Source organism: Coffea arabica, chromosome 2c (genome assembly GCF_036785885.1).
Source record: "Coffea arabica cultivar ET-39 chromosome 2c, Coffea Arabica ET-39 HiFi, whole genome shotgun sequence".
Lineage (NCBI taxonomy): Eukaryota > Viridiplantae > Streptophyta > Magnoliopsida > Gentianales > Rubiaceae > Coffea > Coffea arabica.
Genome location: NC_092312.1, coordinates 31,495,539 through 31,513,217, shown reverse-complemented (window position 1 = coordinate 31,513,217; position 17,679 = coordinate 31,495,539). Strand labels below are relative to the sequence as shown.

The window sequence follows — 17,679 nt, the reverse complement described above, 5'->3', positions numbered from 1 at the left end:
AGTAATTTACTCCCTATTTGAGTGCAGGGATCCTTTCTTTTTGCTCCCAATCAAATACAGAGGAGGTACTGATACATATATTAGATGTCCACCGGCTGCTTTAGCTTTTAACCAAACAAATTTATTCAAAATAAAAGTTGTTCCTAATCAATATCCACACATTCCTCAAGAAAAATTCCAACTCCACATCGTTGCCAAAATCAGAAACCTATCAAAACATGAGTTTACAGCTCCGGATCACTTCCTCAGAGCCATCCCATTAGTTGCACAAAGGGCAATCGTGAAATTCAAAGCATGAGAATCAAGCAACATTTTCACTTTTAAATATCGCATGAGTCTTAATTTTTGTTTTGCATTTCCACTGTCTGTTTATTGGTAGCCCTTTAACACTAGTTTCCTTTTATTAGTGAATGTGATAGTGATGATTTGAAGCTTTTCCGTGACAAATGTAGGTGCAATCATGTTAACACTTCCCAAATTCACTTTAGAGATGTGATTGAATCCGCCACATGCTAGGAGTATACAAAATTGAAATTGAAATAAAATAAGAAATGAAGAGGAAATTATACAATGCACCCCCTATTGTTCATTGCATAGATTGAGGAAAACTTTTCTGTGGTCCCATCTAAAATGTGACTACGGATGAATGAAGCGAAAAGGAAGAAGAATGTCATCTCAGAAACTCAAAAATTCGTCAATTTGCATGCAAGACAGGAAAGGAAGTATAATGTGGCTTGCCCTCTTCTCTTTCAATGAAATTGATGCAGTAGGCAGATCAGATATTTTGCAAGGTTAGCCATAAAGAAGGAGAAAAATCCTGAAAGAGATACAAGAAGCTGAGAAGATTTTCAGCTAGAAGCTGGGATCGTATGCACGGTATATGATGGCTCTGTGACTTGAGGCAGTGGAGGGTTCCAAGAATATGAATCTGATGGTAAAAGACACCCTTACGTCCCTGAGGTCAGGCTCAAGCAACTGATAAACAAGATTCAACCATCAGCAGTTTACATCAGCAGCCTTGGGTCATTCATTTTCCTCCCTTGCTCCCATTGTATAGTGATTTTGCAAAACAACAGCCGATATTGTTGTAGTGACCCTTCTTCATTTGTACCACTAATTTTGCATTCCCTAGGCAAGGAGAGAATCTACAGTATCCACTATCAAAACAGAGTATCGTTGCACTCTGGAGGCAACCCCAGCATAAAAGCTCAGTTACAGAACGCTGCCACATTTCAGAACATTCAGGTGTGAGGAGGGATTGGATCTGTCCAGGCAGCAATCAAGCTCCCAGCAATATGTAATCTGAAAAGAAACATCAATTGATCGTAGTCCCAGCTCTACTAAGCCTTATCAAATAAAATAATGATTTGCCTTTCGAATTTTTGTCTATTTCCTGTTCAGAAAGCGGGAACAAGGCAGGAATGGAAACTAATGGCTCAAACCCCACTTACTGGTCAAGAAATGCTCTCTGAGTACCAGTTCTTTATCGAAGAAAAGTGCTTAAATTACAGAAATTCGTTTCAATTTATCAAAAGTCCACAAGGATATATGAAAATATTTACAATGAGCACAAAGTGCAACATACCTAGAATATCTTGTTGCATGGGGTAAATTCAAAAATATCAATAGGAATGGAGCACTGCACTAAAGATGGATTATGTAGCAAATTCATAACTATACAATCTAGACCAGTGATCAAATGCAGTCAATTGTACTACCTGCGAAAAAGCATACAAGAGGAAAAGATATCAAACACCACTTCAAATAATTCTCCTTTTCTTTTCCAGAAAAAATGATTATTGAAAATGTTTTTCTTCCTTTCTGTTTCTCATTGCCAAGGGCTAAGCTAAGTGACCTAAAGTTTTATGTTTTGGGACTCTCAAGTAACTATGATCAGAATTGTTGATTTTTAGTGTCAAAATGTGCTTACCCAACATTTATACCCTCTTTGTCTACAAGGAGCTTGCAAAGTTAAAGATTTACACAGCACTCAGACAAACAGAATGTGTAGATAAGAAAGAAATTACTGTCTAAATTTGAATGGCTCTTTGATTGGCTTTTTCAAAACTGACAAAGGGCTACGACAGCAGGACCTTATTTCTTTCTATGTGTTCCTCATTGCTATGGACATGTTCTCTGTAACCTTTTCTCTGGAACATAACTCATGCTGATTTTGATTTTCATCCAAGGTTTCAGGAGCTGAGGTTGTCACACTTACTTTTTCTGATGATCTTGTTCCTATCTCCACTGCAACAACTAAATCCTTTCGAGGTAATGAAGAAGACGATCAATGAGTGGCTTACTTTCTGATCGTAAGCTAAATTTGCAAAATTGTCAACTATTCTTGCTGGAATGGAAGAGGACAGTGCTGAGAAGTTGTGTTACATGTTGCAAATCTCTAGAGGTTCACTTACCTGTCAAGTACCTGGGTTTGCCCATAATCAGTACTAGCAGGTATTAGTCTTACAAAGATTGTCAACCAATCTTTATCAAATTGGAGCGAAAAATTAAAGGTCAGGCTGGAAAAAAACCTTAGCTATGGGTGTAGATTGCAATTGATAAAATCCGTATTTACTGGTATACAGTTACACTAGTGCAGTGTGCTTATCCTGAATCAATTGTCCATAAAATAAGCAGCATGTTGGCTTCCTTTTTTTAGGCAGCTGTAGAAGTTAAGACCGTGTACGAGACTAAAGTGTGTTGAAATGAGATATGTGCACTTAAGAAAGAAGGTGGTCTTGGGGTGTTCAACCTTGAACTGTGGAATAAATGTCTAGTTTTAAAATTGATTTGGAATGTCTGCAGCGAGAGGGATACATTATGGGTGTCATGTTCATAATATTCTGCTGAAGGATCAGTCATTTTTTGGGAGTGAAGATTCATGTTGCTCAATCAATCTTTTTGAAGAATCAGTTTTTTGAAGAAAGCTTTTAGAACTAAGAAGTATTGCTCAATCACTTATTGATCAAGTTGTTGGCAATGGCAGGAGTACTGGTTTTTGGTTTGATACTTGGCATCAACTGGGACCCCTATACAAATATTTTACTGAGAATATGTTGCACAGTTTTTGCTGTAAATCCACCTGCTCAGGTTGCAGAAGTTATTGATGGAGTGAATTGGAGATAGACAATAGGTTGAAAATATGCGGTTAGAGAATAAGAGATGCCACTCCTGATTTGCTAGTGCCATTGATGGATCATACAGATCAGACAGTAGGATGTCCATCCTTCAGGAGTTTTCATTGCGGAGTCAGCTATGCAAGCATTACAGACTCCAGGAAATTCTGTGATTTGGACAAAGTTGGTTTGGGAGCCAGGGTGTCTTCATACTGTAGCTTCTTGGTTAGAGGAACTTTTTCACAATGGACAGACTGAGGAATGGGTGGGTTGAATTGACTTCGTGTTTGTTCTGCAGAAGGAGGAGAGTATGGAACATTTTTTTTAATTTTTTATTGAGTGCTGTCTGACTAGGATAGTTTGGCATCAAGTTCAGCAGATGTGTACGACATACAGAGGGGATTGTTCATGGCATGAGGAGTTTGCGTGTCTTGCTGCTCACTGGTCTTCTAAGTCCATCTCTTATCAATTAAAGAGACTTTGTCTAGCTGCAACTGTGTGCTACATCTGGAAGTTTAGGAATTTTGTGATCTTCCAGTCAGGTCAAGCATCTGCTAGTGGAATTGTTGGAACTATTATTGAGGCAATGAGAAATTCTACTAGCTCATGGGCAGGTTTCAGCAAACTAAAGAGAATTGGCAGTTGGTGTCACATGGGGTTTATCTATGAGTCGCCTGGACTATATTTCTATTGCAAGGGAAAACTGTACAATGGTGGTAGCCCAGAAAGCATCTAAATAAAATAGGTGTAATAGGTATGGAGCATTTAATGTGGAGAAATCTTAGGATGCAGTTGCATAATGATGCAGAATGGGATTAAGGAAATTCAGGAGTTAACAGAAAAAAAATCACTATAATGATATCATGAACAACAAATATTCATATACAAGGGAGCATAACAGTTCCCTAATTGGAGTTAAATAGAAGTTGTGAATTATTTGCATTACATTGTTAGGTGAAGTGTTCAAAAAATTTCAAAAGTTCCCCTAACTGTGGCATAGAGAAAGCACATGTCTAAATGTCAAGGAAACATACTGAAATTGGAAGGAACTTAGTATGCCAAAAACTGAAAGTGCACGACTGATCACAGGATAAGTTTACGTTCGAAAATCCTTGAATTATCAGCTACATTGTTCCCATGTTCTTCTTTTCCAGCAATTATTAGTTCTTAGTTTCTATCATAAAGAGGGAGGTCGCTGGTGTCCATATTCTGCAATGGCTAAAGATGAGGGCAATGATGGTCCTTAGACTACTAAGAAAGGTGTATCACCAAGACTAGGAGAAAGCAATCCTTCTCCAGGCAGATAGATCAAATTATAAATTTATAACAAGATTAGAGCACCTTAAAATTGCTGGTTAGAAGATGCAAATTGTGTTTTATCATAATTTATAGAAGAAATATAGGATTGTGAAACAAGCACATTAACAAGTCCACCAGAAGGACCTCAGAGTTTCAAACATAAACTATTAAGCGCATTACATAAATTATGGAAGACACTTAGCAAGTTCAAGAACAGTCTGATTATTGTAGATACCTTACAGAGTAAGAAGTTTTTTTTTTCTCCATCAGCATTTACCAATTGAGGAAAGCCTTGGTCTGCCTGAGTTGGTCGCATTACTTGATCAGAATCTACAGCGCAGAAATGAACCAAAAGCATATTTTGAGAAAAAAAAAATGAAGTGAAAAAGTTCTCCTAGAAGAAAATAGAAGATTAAGGCATAGTGTTACAGTAACAAATCTAAATTAAGGAATATATTATGATCTTACCTACCTTGGCCGAGATTGTTGCAGCAGCGATAACCTCCACCTTCAAAACACACTAGCTATTCACAACTGGCTATTCCTATTGCAATCATAAAAAGAGATGCAATAGTTAGTTTTGATTTTGCCTTCTGAGGCTTCAGAGGATACTGCTAGAATGGAAATCTGACGACAAGTGATAAACAAGAAGTACCTTTAATTACGTAAAAAGATGATGATGATGATAAGGGTCTTGTAACATTGGGAGGCAAGCCCTTACCAGTACCCAGGGTCATCATCAAGGAACTAGCTCCAAATCGACTATTATGCATGGGATGCGGGCAACCTTGGGCCAGTCTTGTCCTTTCTTCCATCTTAACCTTGGTTTCAATAGTGGGCATTTCTCGATTTCTAGTGTGGTGAGTGAGGCAGGCAGTCCCTCTTCCGGTAGGGATTGGAGCCGAGTACAGTTTCTGATATATAGTGTCTGAAGGGAGCAAAGGTGTCGAAGACCAGAATAGCTTAGCTTTTTCAGATTCTTATGGGCCCATAATTGGAGAGATTGAAGTGTGCAAGGCAGTAGCCAATCCTCCTCTGGAAATGACTCTACTTCATCATCGATACCACCAATTCTGAATTGCGTGAGGGAGGGCAGTTTCGCTACACCCCACTCTCTCCGGCGACTTATGAGCTTTTTGCAAGTGGAGATGTCAAGGCATTGTAGGCTAGAGGGCAAACCTCCTTCCGGTAAGCATTCGATATTTGGACAACAGCTTATAAACAGATGCCGAAGAGATGGGAAGAGGGAATCCATCTGTTGCGGCAAGAACTTGAGCTTCTTGCAATTCCAGAGATGAAGCTGCGTTAGCTTGGGAGCTGCTGGCAACCTGCCCTCAGGGAAAGAAATTAGATCAACCAAGCCGGAGATGGATAAGGTTTGCAGTGACGTCATCACACTAGTAGCAGCACCACTATTTTGGCTCCCAATCCCAGTACTTTTGCAGTTCAAAATTTCAAGGCTTTTTAGCATAGGAAACCGGCCAAGGCACACAACTTTGTGAGAATCATAATTAACTAATGTCAAATCCTCCAGTTGCCAGTTTTCACTCTCGACTTCCAAGTTGCAACAACCTTCATAATTAAGTACTTTAAGTGAGGAAGGTAGGTAACTCGGGAGAAAGGGTAAGAGAGACCCACAGTCAACTATGCTCAATCTCTGAAGCTTGACTAACTGGTTGAGCTCTAGGCACAACCCTTTCAAACTCTTTAGATTTGAAATCTTCAGATCACAAAGAGATGTGAATTGTTGAATGTTGTTTCCATTGAAGATACTTAATTGACCATTGGGAAGAACAAGACTGTCGCACCTGGATATCTCAAGAATTCGTAGTGATGAACATTGTTGGGGGAGTTCTCCAATTAGTTTGGGGCAATCAATTATATAGAGTTCTTCAAGGTTATTGAAGACTTCATATTTTGGTATGTGCCATTTCTCCAACTCTGGCATCTTCTCAATTCCCAACTTTTTCAAAGATGTGAACGCCATAGTTGCCCTAGTGTCTCCATAAAAATCCTCTGTTAAAGCTGATATGCAACTCATTCCAACAATTTCAAGTGATTGCAAAGATCTTAGCTGCCCAAGTGCAGGCAAGAATAAGCAATATTCACAACTAGATAGACTCAAGGATTTCAAATTGGTTAGTGAAGGGCTGCCTATCCAATTTGGAAATGTTGTCCCACAATATCCTTCGATCTTGAGAAGTTTTATGCTTGAATGAGGTTCTAAATTATCAAGCACGTCTTTCGCAACTTGCGAATCATTGGTATCACCATTCCATTTCAAAGCTAACTTGTCAAGGTGTTTCTTACCCTTTAGGTTCACCATTGATGCATCCCTACCACAAGAAACATTTTCTAGATTTGAAATGAAGAGCCCACCACGAAGCTTACGAAATTTGCCCAACTCCTCGATCATTGAACCACTACTCTTGCCTACTATAAACTTAGTCAAGACTTGAAGGTTTCTGAGTCTACCCATGTGTAGTGGCATTGTCTTCAATGGAGTTCCACTTATATCGAGGTAAGACAAATTAATTAACTTTGCCAAATTTACTGGCAACTCTTGAAGTTTCTTACAATTTGTCAACAGCAAGGTTTGTAGGTTATAGAAGGTGCATATCCATTCTGGTAGGGTATTCACGTTTGTGGAAGAGAGATTCAAAAAACGTAGGTGTTTCAAATGACTAATTGAGTCGGGCAACTTAATGATATGATAGCCCAACAAAGACAGAACCCTTAAGGACTTGAATTTGGGCAACATTCCATGTAAAAATTTGGGGCTTACTTCATATTTCTGGTTTGAATTTTTACTAATACTTAATGATAAAAATGTTCTCAAGTTCTTAGTCTCCCTCAACAGTTCAAATTTATGATAGGTGTCATAAGAACTAGGATGGTAAGAAAAGTTACTTATTCTACCTGTTGTACCATGCCCTAGGTGATGATCCTCCAGCCTGAGACAATATTTTCCAGAAACAAATCTAGCCAAATCGTTGACAAGGTCATGCATTATGAAAAAGTTGGCAGTTGACTGCTCAAACAATGACCTCAATCTCATCTCACGTAAGTACTCTTCACCTATTTCTTCAATTCCTCTATTACCTCTAGGGTGCTCCAAAAGATCATGAGCTTGCCATAATTGAATTATTTCCTCTTTCTCAAACTGGTAATCCTTATGAAATATGGCACAAAAGGCAAAGCACCTTTTTAGATGTGAAGGAAGATGATTATAGCTTAATCTCAATGCTGGCAAGATGCCATCGTGATTGTCTGTTTGACTCCACACTTCACTTACTAAAATATCTTTCCACTCTTCAGCAGTTGTTTCCGAACGCAAGAGACCTGCAACTGTTTTCACGGCCAAAGGTAATCCTCCACACTTCTTCACAATTTTCTTACCTATCTGTTCGAGTTCTGAGCTTTGATTTCCATCTATATTTTCAAATGCGTGCTTTTTAAACAATGACCAAGAATCTCCCTCTTTCATCAAATCCAGATGATAAATTGACTCTTTTTTACACATCATTAGTGCAATTTTCTCATCACGTGTAGTTACAATGATTTTACTCCCTTGCAATCCACCTTTGAAAAGCACCTTCAATTTATCCCAGTCACTGTAGTCCCGATTCCAAAAATCATCTAAAACGAGAAGAAACTTTTTCTGAGTTAGCCCCAATTGTAACTTCATTTGAAGGGAATTCAAATTCTCGCTCATATCAGAAAATGGAATACCGAGCTCCCCAAGAAGTTCTTTTGTTATCCTGGTAGCATCGTAATCTTCTGATACGCAAACCCATGCTTTTATAGAAAAATGGTCTTGCACCCACTTATCATTATAAACCAATTGAGCAAGAGTGGTCTTACCAATTCCCCCAAGGCCAACCAATGGAATCACAGTGACATTGACTCTATTTACACTCTCAGATAGTAGCACTTCAATTATCTTCTCTTTATCAACTTCTCGACCATACACAGTGGTCTCATCAACCAAAGAAGTGGAAGGCAGTCGTCGACATGATTGAATTTTTTGTTCAACAACTTGCAGACCCAGGGGATTAATTTGTTGTACGAACCAATCTAGTTTGAAAACCATTTTTTCTATCTCTGGCATCATCTTCTTAAGGAAATCATTACTGGAAGATTTGCTGTAAGTGGAAACACTTACCTGACTAGCTGAGCTTTGGTGTTCGGCTTCAACCTCTAGTCGTAGTGCCTCAGTGTTGATCTCATCAAGTAATTCATCTGCCTGGTAAATGGTATCATGAAGCTCATCTAGCCATCCTTTGACAGATTGGTTCCTAGTTTGCTTGTTCTCTGCATCATCAAGCACAGCTCCAAGTACTAGTAAGTTCAGCTTGAGTTTCTGGAGGAGTTCTTCTTCATTCTTTCTTTTTTGAAACAGACTCACGAACTCTTTTGTAGCCATCCTATCAAATACAACTTGAAGGAAAGCCGACAGGACAGAACTTCCCACAGCTAAAGCAACAGCCATATCTCCTAGGCACAGGTCAGGAAAGAAAAAAGCTTGTAGCCTCAAACAAGAAAGAAAGAACAGCCCCACAAATAATGTAGGCTTCTTAATGGAGTTGGAGGCTTAACCTTGTGACCTCAGAATGGATAGAACACACAAGTACCTTGAAGATACAAATTGAAATAGTTGAAAAGTAATGAGTGAGAGAAGTAGATTTAACAAAAAGAAACTATTACAGCAGGAAAAGTTTAGCTGGCTTAGTTTGCACTTCGTGCGAAGTTTCTACTTGCACAATTTTGACTGAATGTGGGCTGAACTAATACAAATTAAAGGTTATGGACTGTTGACTAACTAATAAATGTTTTAGAGATGCTAAATGAAGTTAAAAAAATTAAGTTAATGCATATATATACACTCAAAAGGATACCTAAATGAATTCACTGTCATTGGTATTTTAGCTCATTGGCACGGGACCTTTTTTCTTTTTGTTTGATTAGTTGTATATCTGTGCAAGGCAAGTATAATTTCAGATAAGAATATCAACAATGCTCTTGCACATCTGTTTAGAAAAATTCGTATATTCTAAATGTTCAAATACTATGCAGATTCTGAAAAAAAATTTTATAATCCGTTTATTTTGATGTGGTAGTATTGACTGACTACTGCAATACACACAAACAATTGACCTTTTTTTTTGAGATAGTAATTTAACTTGTGCAATGCTTATACATATAGAACAATACAAAGCTACATATTCATTTTCATTTAAATGCAAAAAAATACATTGATCCATTTTCTTATGAGCAAATATTTATTTTTTAGCAAAGTCAATAAATTCAAACGTAATGATTAAACCCTGGTAAGTAAAGTCATTCAATACATATATTGAAAAAGTTCAAATTTATTTAAGAGATAAAAGTCTAAGAGAGAGAGAGAGTACAGAAGGCATGGATACAGAGATAGATAATACCAAAAATGCCCAAATGCCTGAACACAATTTCTTTTTCTCTTTTGTCTTGCTTTAATGTTTCCATTGAAAGAGAACCTCTATTTTTGGGGATTGTCTTGAAATAAAATTAACTGCGCAATTAACCTATTATGGGATTTCTATTGTTTGATAAAGTAGAAAAAATGATTTTGAGGGGCTTTTCCTAAGAATCTAATTCAATTTCTATTTTTCTAATTGATGTAATGACATTGAGTTCAAGTAGTTTCATGATTACATTTTGCTCTTAATTTATTCTTTTTACAGATTGTGGTTAATACTGGTAAATTTTCCTTTTTGTGATAAAAAGAAGGAAAAAAAATATCATGTTGAGGAGATTGTAAGTGCTTCACTGACTTGTTTAATGGGAGGTCATCTACATTTTTTTCATTTTAGTTTGAACAAGCAAGAATTATCAGGCTCTAATAAATAAACCTAAAATGTTCATATAAATTTTAGAGGAAACGTTCTCAAGTTAGATGAATTTTTTAACTCAGAGATTTCATGAATGGAGAGACAAAGAAGTATAATAAACTAGCATTGTGACCCGAATTATTTACTATTCACTTATTCAGTCCTATTTCACTCAAAAGAAAAAGGATAAAGGCAACTTTTTTTTGAAAGACTGAACAAAAATGGACGCTTTCTATAACAAAGAGCAGTTTGAGAAAGCATATTTGAAGCAGTGACAAAACTTGCTTTAGAGCACTGTACTGCATAGACCTGTAATTTGGGTCAAAGTGAAAGTTTTTAATTTTAATTTTTTTTGCAGCGCGAAGTTTTACTTATAATTAACTTAACTTATTTGAAATCATTCTAAATTTCAGGGACAAATAACATAAATTTTTAGACTTGGGGGGCAACGGTCCTCTGCCCCTGCTTCCGTCATTTGAAGTTTAATAGGATTGCACAAAACTATAGAAAATTTTAACTGCCTTATTTCCTAAATAATCTATTAGAAAAGAATTTTTATCATCAGTAGTAGTTGTACACTTATAGTTGGAGTTACCATTAGTATGATTTTTGTTTAGTGCTATTCTTATTGTTATTATGCAGCAGTAGGAAATAGGGTCTATGGTTCAATCTCGGGACTTCAGCTAAATTCGAATCCTATACCTCAAACAATTATCCCATTAACTGTCTGAGAAAACATAGAAATTAATACAAAAAGTACGGAAATTAGAACAGGAAGAGCACAACCATGTATTTGTTTGTCAAACTCAACCCAATTCTTACTAGTATACCAGAAAAAGTGCACGAAAAAAAAAGTACTTTTTGAACTTTTATTTATTCTATGTCATGGAATTCAAAACACCAAACTTTGGTTAGCTTTAAGGAAATTCTAGCCTCGTAAGATAATTTGTAGAAAGAATATTCTTCCAAGATGCATCCAAAATATTAAAGAGAGTGCTATACCGACTTGAACTTGAAATTTAAGGTACCATTGAAAATAGAGGACACCTTCTCATGACTATCTTAGGTTGATTATGTATTAAAAAAAAGTTTATTATGGATTATGGCATCAGATTTTTTGAAGTTTATAATTTGACCAGTGATTTGGAAACGGAAGATCTTTATAGTTTTAGAACTCAAACCAATCACCATATAAACTCAAAATTATCCTATTTCTACAAATCTTATGGGCATGGGATCAATAGTTTAAAATTCAAACTCAATTTCATCAATTTCAACTCCAGTTGATCCAAGATTTACACTAATAAACGCGTTAACATCACCATAGCATTGGGGGAAGATTCCTGGTACTAAGGAAATCAAACTCGTTTTTTTTTTTGTTTGGTTTGTGGATTTTGAAAAGGAAATCCTTTGCTTTTGTTTTTATCTTTATGAAAGTTAATTGATGAGTAGACGAATTTTGAAAAGGAAGATGAATATCTATTTTTCTTTTTTCTGAAAATTAAAAACTTAATAGAAAATCAATTAAAATATTCTAACTAATATTGTTTTGACCACCTCATTCTCAACTTCAAACCTTCACATTCAAACTTGAATGGAAACTGGAAAACTGATTGTAAAATTTATTAAAAAAAATATTAACAATAACAAAAATAAAAATAAAGAACAATATTTTTCTAAGAACATATGACACAAATTTTAGCAAAATGTAAAGAAATTGCAAAAATTGAAAATTAAACATGTGGTGGAGTCAAAGTAAAATGAAACTTACGAGTGCTTCAAATGATTTGGGGCTCACAAGTCAGTCCACAGCTTGATGAAGCTTCTCTACCTCTTCAACTCCTTTGGTGAATTGGTGGTAATGAAGAATTAATGCTGTAGTGAAATAAAAAATTGTTACCACTAAATTTGCAGAAAAGGTTTGGTATAGAGTCTGTGATCGAAGAAATTCCAAGAAATAAGAATATCTTGAGAAAACAGTGAAATTAGAATGTAGTCTGAATTATATGAAGATAATGGAGCAATTGCTTGGGTAAACTTGCCTTCCTTTTGGTGGGAGTAATAAATAGGAGGACCAGCGACAAGAAATTATCCTTTCATGCATTAATCCAATAGAGTATGGGATCTACATCAAATTTTTTTTTTTTTTTAAAGAAAGAAAATGGAAGTTGCTACTTGACTTTTCGCAAATTTTCTACCAAATTGCCACTACTTATCTTTTAGCAAAATTTTTAAAAGATATGTTAATTTCTAAATTAGCAAATTGGCCCCTAAATATCATTTTCCTGGAAGAGTGGTTTTCATATTAGATGATAGTAAAATTCTAATATTTGGTAGTAGTACTAAACAAAAAAATTCGAATCCAAAATCTGAAAATAGAGAGAATTCTAAGAACCCTTCACTGTTTACTGAGCCAACTCCAACGATTGGGTATACCTTCTACGTTTTATACTGCAACATCTTTTTCTTTTGTTCTTTTTTCCCCAGTTGCAATCATCTGAAAAAATAAACAGTCTACTAACTATTTACACGTCTAATTAGGCCATTGATTCTTGTTCTTTTTCAGAGCATGTAGAAAAGCCGCCCACACTGCTAAGCCAATATTTTGTGTATCCTTGAAAGAAAACCTTTAGATCTACCTCCACTCCATCTAATCCCATCAGCAAAATTGTTCAAAAAAAAAGAAAAGATAGAGGAAGCATGACCTCCAAGTTCAACTAATCACATCACCAAAATTGTCAAAGAAGGCACTGTAAAAATGACTTTTTTCAGAAACCCTTTTGGATGCAATTCAAAGAAAGTGTGGCAGGTGAGTACCGTGACACTGATTACAAATATTAAGTTGCAGATAAACACGCACGAAAAAAAAGACTAAAAGTAAAAAAAAAAATTAAAGGCTAAACACAAAATTACAAATTCTAAATTATAGTGTTGACTGGGCGCCCAAAGATAAATGACACTTCAGCACTCAATAGAAACTGCAATAGATCAAGACATCAATACTGAGAAAGAAAGAAACAAATTGCAGATATAAGTATTGAACATGACAACAATACTTCCTTAATGTAACTGGTAAAGTGATGATGCCACTTATGATTGAGATGTATACCAAACTTGGATTCCAAATTCCAGATTAGCAGACTGAGTTCTGTATTTTTAGCCTAAAAGATAGATGAGGTCGGTTATTTTGTTAAAAAACTAATTCTACTTTGCACCCTTGAACTTGTGCTCCATTTTAAATTTATACCCTAATAATTAATTTTGGACACTACTGATATTTCAATTAACGTTGTTAAATAAGCTATTTTCCATTAAACTTCCAATTTACATCAAATCATGGGGGGTGAAGTGGATGTTTTGAAACATTAGGATGGTTATGTGGCAATAGATACCACAAGAAGTTATTAGTAATTTACCCAAAAATAAAGTAAATGAAATGTTTTCTGTAGACCATCCAATTGACAGACACAAATAATTAGGAAAGAAAATTTCTAAAACTGATGGGATTCAAAGAGTAATGAACCATCAACAAGTGGATTAAAAATTTGGAGAAGGAAAATTTTAGTTAGATTAATAAGAACGAAGCTCCTTTCAAAGTCATTGTTTAATCGCATTATTCAACAATGGTGAAAATGAATCAAATTTGGTCCACTTTGTTTCAGGAGTGAATCGATAAAAAGACTAATCTAGGCCGTGATTTTCACAGTTTTACTCAATGTAGGACAAACAAATGCAATTTATACGTTTTTCATGGTTGATTAAATAATAAGTTTTTAGAGTTGCTAAATGAAATTGAAAAGATTGGTTAAATCATCGTCATTAAATCATTACAAGCAAAGAGTTTAGTAATAGCAAGAAGTTTTTGAGGAAAAAAAAAATACCCCAACATTAACTTTTATTTTTTCTCTTTTATCATAGAATAATGTCTCCATCGTAAGAGAAACTTTTATTTTTGTCTTGAGATAAAATTAACTTTTCTGTTGCTTTGGTATGGGATTTCTGTTCTCTAATAAAATGAAACAAATTATTTGAGGGATTTTTCCATAGAAAATAATTTTAATAGGATTGCACAAAATGAAAGAAAAATTAAAGTTTTATTTATGGTTGGGTTTGTAGAATAGTTCGGGTTAGAAAAGATTTATAATTGTTATCAATAATTTTCCAGGAACACGATCCCTATTGCTGCTTATAAAAAAAAAATCCAAAGTCAATAAATTGTGGAACTTCCAATGGAGGAAGACAAAAAATTAGGAAAAGAAAATTTCTAAAACAGCCAAAAACTGCATATGAGTTGATACTTTTAGCACACTTAAATTCCCTAAGTCCACTTAATTTATAATCATCAAAAGGAGATATTTATTTTTAAAATTTTCGATGTAGGATATAAAAACAAACTCAACAAAATTTTCCTATCAGGTAAAGGGGTATTGCTCACATTCACATATGATACTAAGATGTGCCTCAGCCATTTTTTTTCTAAATATATATTCTTATTCTATTTAGGACAATTTTGTAGGCCATTCTATGCTAATTATTTTTGTAACAAAGTTGTCTAAACCAAAAATAAATTTTCACGCTCCTACCTCACATGCTAAACAACGATAAATTTCTTTTCTAATTTGTTCATCAGTTTTGACATTTTTTCACAAAGCATCAGTGTTAAAGTGACTTAAGATTGTTTTAACAAATATCCAACTAAGATGATTGAATTCAAGCCACTGGTAAAGTTTCGAAAATTTTTATCCTCCCACAACTTTGCCACTTTTGAACCTGTTGCACAAAGCATTAGTGTCAAATGATTTGAAGATCATTTTACCAAATATCTAGGGTTGAAAACAAGTCTCAACGAGTTGGATAGAAGTATGTCAGGATGAGCTTGAAGATTAAAAGTAATGTTTGAATTTTGCTTGTATTTGAAATTTTTTTGAAAGAAACTAATCGAGTTTGGCTTGAACTTTCAAATGTATGTTCACGGAAAGCTTGACTTGTTAAAGTATTGTGTTCAAGCATATACAATCAATTCCGATAAATTAGGGATGTGATTAAAATCAATTACGCCTATTCAAGAGACAAGAGTATTATATGTTTGCTATTTTAGAAGATAAGCAATATACGGAAAGAAAAAAGTGGAGTTAAAGAAGGAAACTATAGGTATATTTTTATAAATTTACTTGCCTTATATGGTTTTCAACATATCGGACAATATGAAAATCATGATTGATTCATTAATATTTTCAAGTATGAAGTCATGTGTGAGATTGGATTAATATCTAAACAAATAAACTTAAATGAACCCAGCTCGAATCGAGTTCAAGCCAAGTACAAAGCTAGTTGATTCAATTTATAGCCCTACAAATATCCCACTAATATTATGGAAATTAAGCTGCCGATAAAATTTCAACAGTGGATTTTTCTCAAGTGATAGGCCCAAGTTATAATTCACAGACAACATTTAACAACCAAATAGAGTACATTAACACTAGTTGGACCTCCAACATGCTAGAGTAGAAGTAACATCTAGAAGTAACAGTAGGAGTAGATGATATCGATCGATAATTAAAAAAAAAAACACACACACACACACACTAGTACAACTGTGGGACACAAATCAATGCACAACTTCACAATACCAAAGCTCTAACTTAGACAGACACCGAATCAAATAAGCTAGGGAGACTAATCCCAAGCTTACTAATGAATCCTAACTCCTATTTCCTATTTCCTATTTATAGATGGTACTAGGCTGTGAGAATTTCTAGAAAGCAAAGGATTATTTCCTATAAAGTTGAGGCGGTGGAAATTACAAGGTGTTACTTCTAGACTAATCTAGAGATGAATCTTCTACAGATATATAGAGAGAGAGGCCGCGCATTTCCCGCACCAACATCACCAAACGGTCCAAACCCAAAAAAAAAAAAGGAAAAAAGAAAAAAGTCAATATTTTACCCATAACTAACCTTTTGTCAAGCAACAGCCATATCTCCAAATCGCAGCTTTTAGGTCAGATCAAACAACGTTGGCTTCTTAATTTAGTTGCAGGCTTACTTTTTTTATGACCTCGGAATGGATAATATAGCACGCAAATACCTGGAAAATACAAATTGAAAAAAGTTAAAAGAGTAATGAGAAGGAGAAGCAGATTTGGAAAGAAAAAAAAAAAAGGAAAAAAATTCATTGGTATTATAGGCCATTTATTGATCAGCCGTACACAACTGCAAAGAAATTTTTTAAAATTGAAAATGCAATGAAGTTGAAGGAAACTAAAACTCACTGTAGCAGACAAAACAAGTTTGCTTCGAATGATTCGGGGCTCACAAGTTGATCAGTCCAGAACATGGAAGTTGATGATGAAGCTTCTCTACTGATCTTCTTCGCCTTTGGTGAGTTGCTGGTGATGAAGAATGCTATGGTGAAAGGAAAAATGATTGGGACCAATGGTTGCTACTTTTTCTTTTGGCAGATTTTCAAAGAGTTGTTAGTTTCTAACCAAGTTGGCCCCCTAAACATCGTTTTCAAGGAACAGTACTTTTTATATTAAAATAAAAACGGAAGGAAGGGGCACAGTTTGCAATGAGTTAGAGAAGCAGATTAAAATAAAGAATCTTTTACTTCTCCCAATAAAGGATTTTTTTTCTTTTAAATTTTTTCTCCCAATTGCAATCATCCGAATAAAATAAAATGTCTACCAAATATTTATACTTCAAATTAGGTGACTGATTCCTGATCTTTATTTTTCAACACTTATACAAAAGAGTCGGCACACATTTATTAGGCCAATATTTGTGTATCATAGAAACAAAACTATTAGTTCTGGATTCCAGGAGAAAAAAAAGGAAAAAATGACTTCCAAATCCAAGTAATCACCACGGCGAAAAAAACAATAAAGCATGACCTCCATATCTAACTCATCAAATCACCAAAATTGTAAAAAAGGACACTGCAAATGACTTTTCTTCGGTAAGAATTATTGGGTGCAATTCAAAGAAAGTGTGGCAGATGAGCATCTTGACGCTAATTACAAAAAGACCAAAAATCTAAAAAAGGACTTAAATGCTAAACACAAAAAGGCTAGGGATAATTTCAGAAACCCCCCTTGAGGTTTCTTAAAATTTCACTTAGCTCCCCAAGGTTTCAATAATTACATAGACCTCCATTGATCCAATCAAATGACTAAAATGTCCTCCACTTAGTAGTTAATTCATAAAGTGACATTCAAAGCCGAAAAATTATTTTTATTCTACCTGCCATTTTCTAATTTCAAAGAACAATTTTCATCAATTTTTTAATTTTCATCTCTTCCTCCTTTCCTCCATCCCTCTTTCATACTATTTTCTCTTTTCTCCTACAACCGCTTCTTCCTCTCACTAAAAACCATACATGTGACGCCCCGAAAG

The 17,679-nt window shown here is 35.1% G+C and overlaps 1 protein-coding gene across 10 annotated transcripts; it reads right to left on the bottom strand.

Annotated features, from left to right (window-relative positions):
• Window positions 1–463: 463 nt before the first annotated feature.
• On the bottom strand, window positions 464–17,238 carry LOC113727189 (putative disease resistance RPP13-like protein 1). 10 transcript variants are annotated; one of them, XM_027251217.2, is made up of 9 exons: window positions 16,557–17,238; window positions 16,243–16,372; window positions 12,057–12,160; window positions 5,071–9,049; window positions 4,884–4,959; window positions 4,651–4,745; window positions 2,219–2,425; window positions 1,586–1,718; window positions 464–1,302 (listed from the first exon to the last, which is right to left on the bottom strand). In XM_027251217.2, exon 4 carries the CDS (start codon window positions 8,905–8,907, stop codon window positions 5,155–5,157), a length of 3,753 nt encoding a protein of 1,250 aa, XP_027107018.1. In that variant the 5' UTR covers window positions 8,908–9,049; window positions 12,057–12,160; window positions 16,243–16,372; window positions 16,557–17,238; the 3' UTR covers window positions 464–1,302; window positions 1,586–1,718; window positions 2,219–2,425; window positions 4,651–4,745; window positions 4,884–4,959; window positions 5,071–5,154. The 10 variants fall into 10 exon arrangements, with proteins under 10 accessions (XP_027107018.1, XP_071931797.1, XP_027107019.1 ...); XM_072075696.1 differs by having other exon boundaries at window positions 4,888–4,959; XM_027251218.2 differs by lacking the exon at window positions 1,586–1,718.
• Between the last annotated feature and the right edge of the window lie 441 nt (window positions 17,239–17,679).

Coding starts and splice junctions, on each gene's coding strand:
- LOC113727189 (XM_027251217.2), bottom strand. CDS start 8,907: ATGGCTGTTGCTTTAGCTGTGGGAAGTTCTGTCCTGTCGGCTTTCCTT.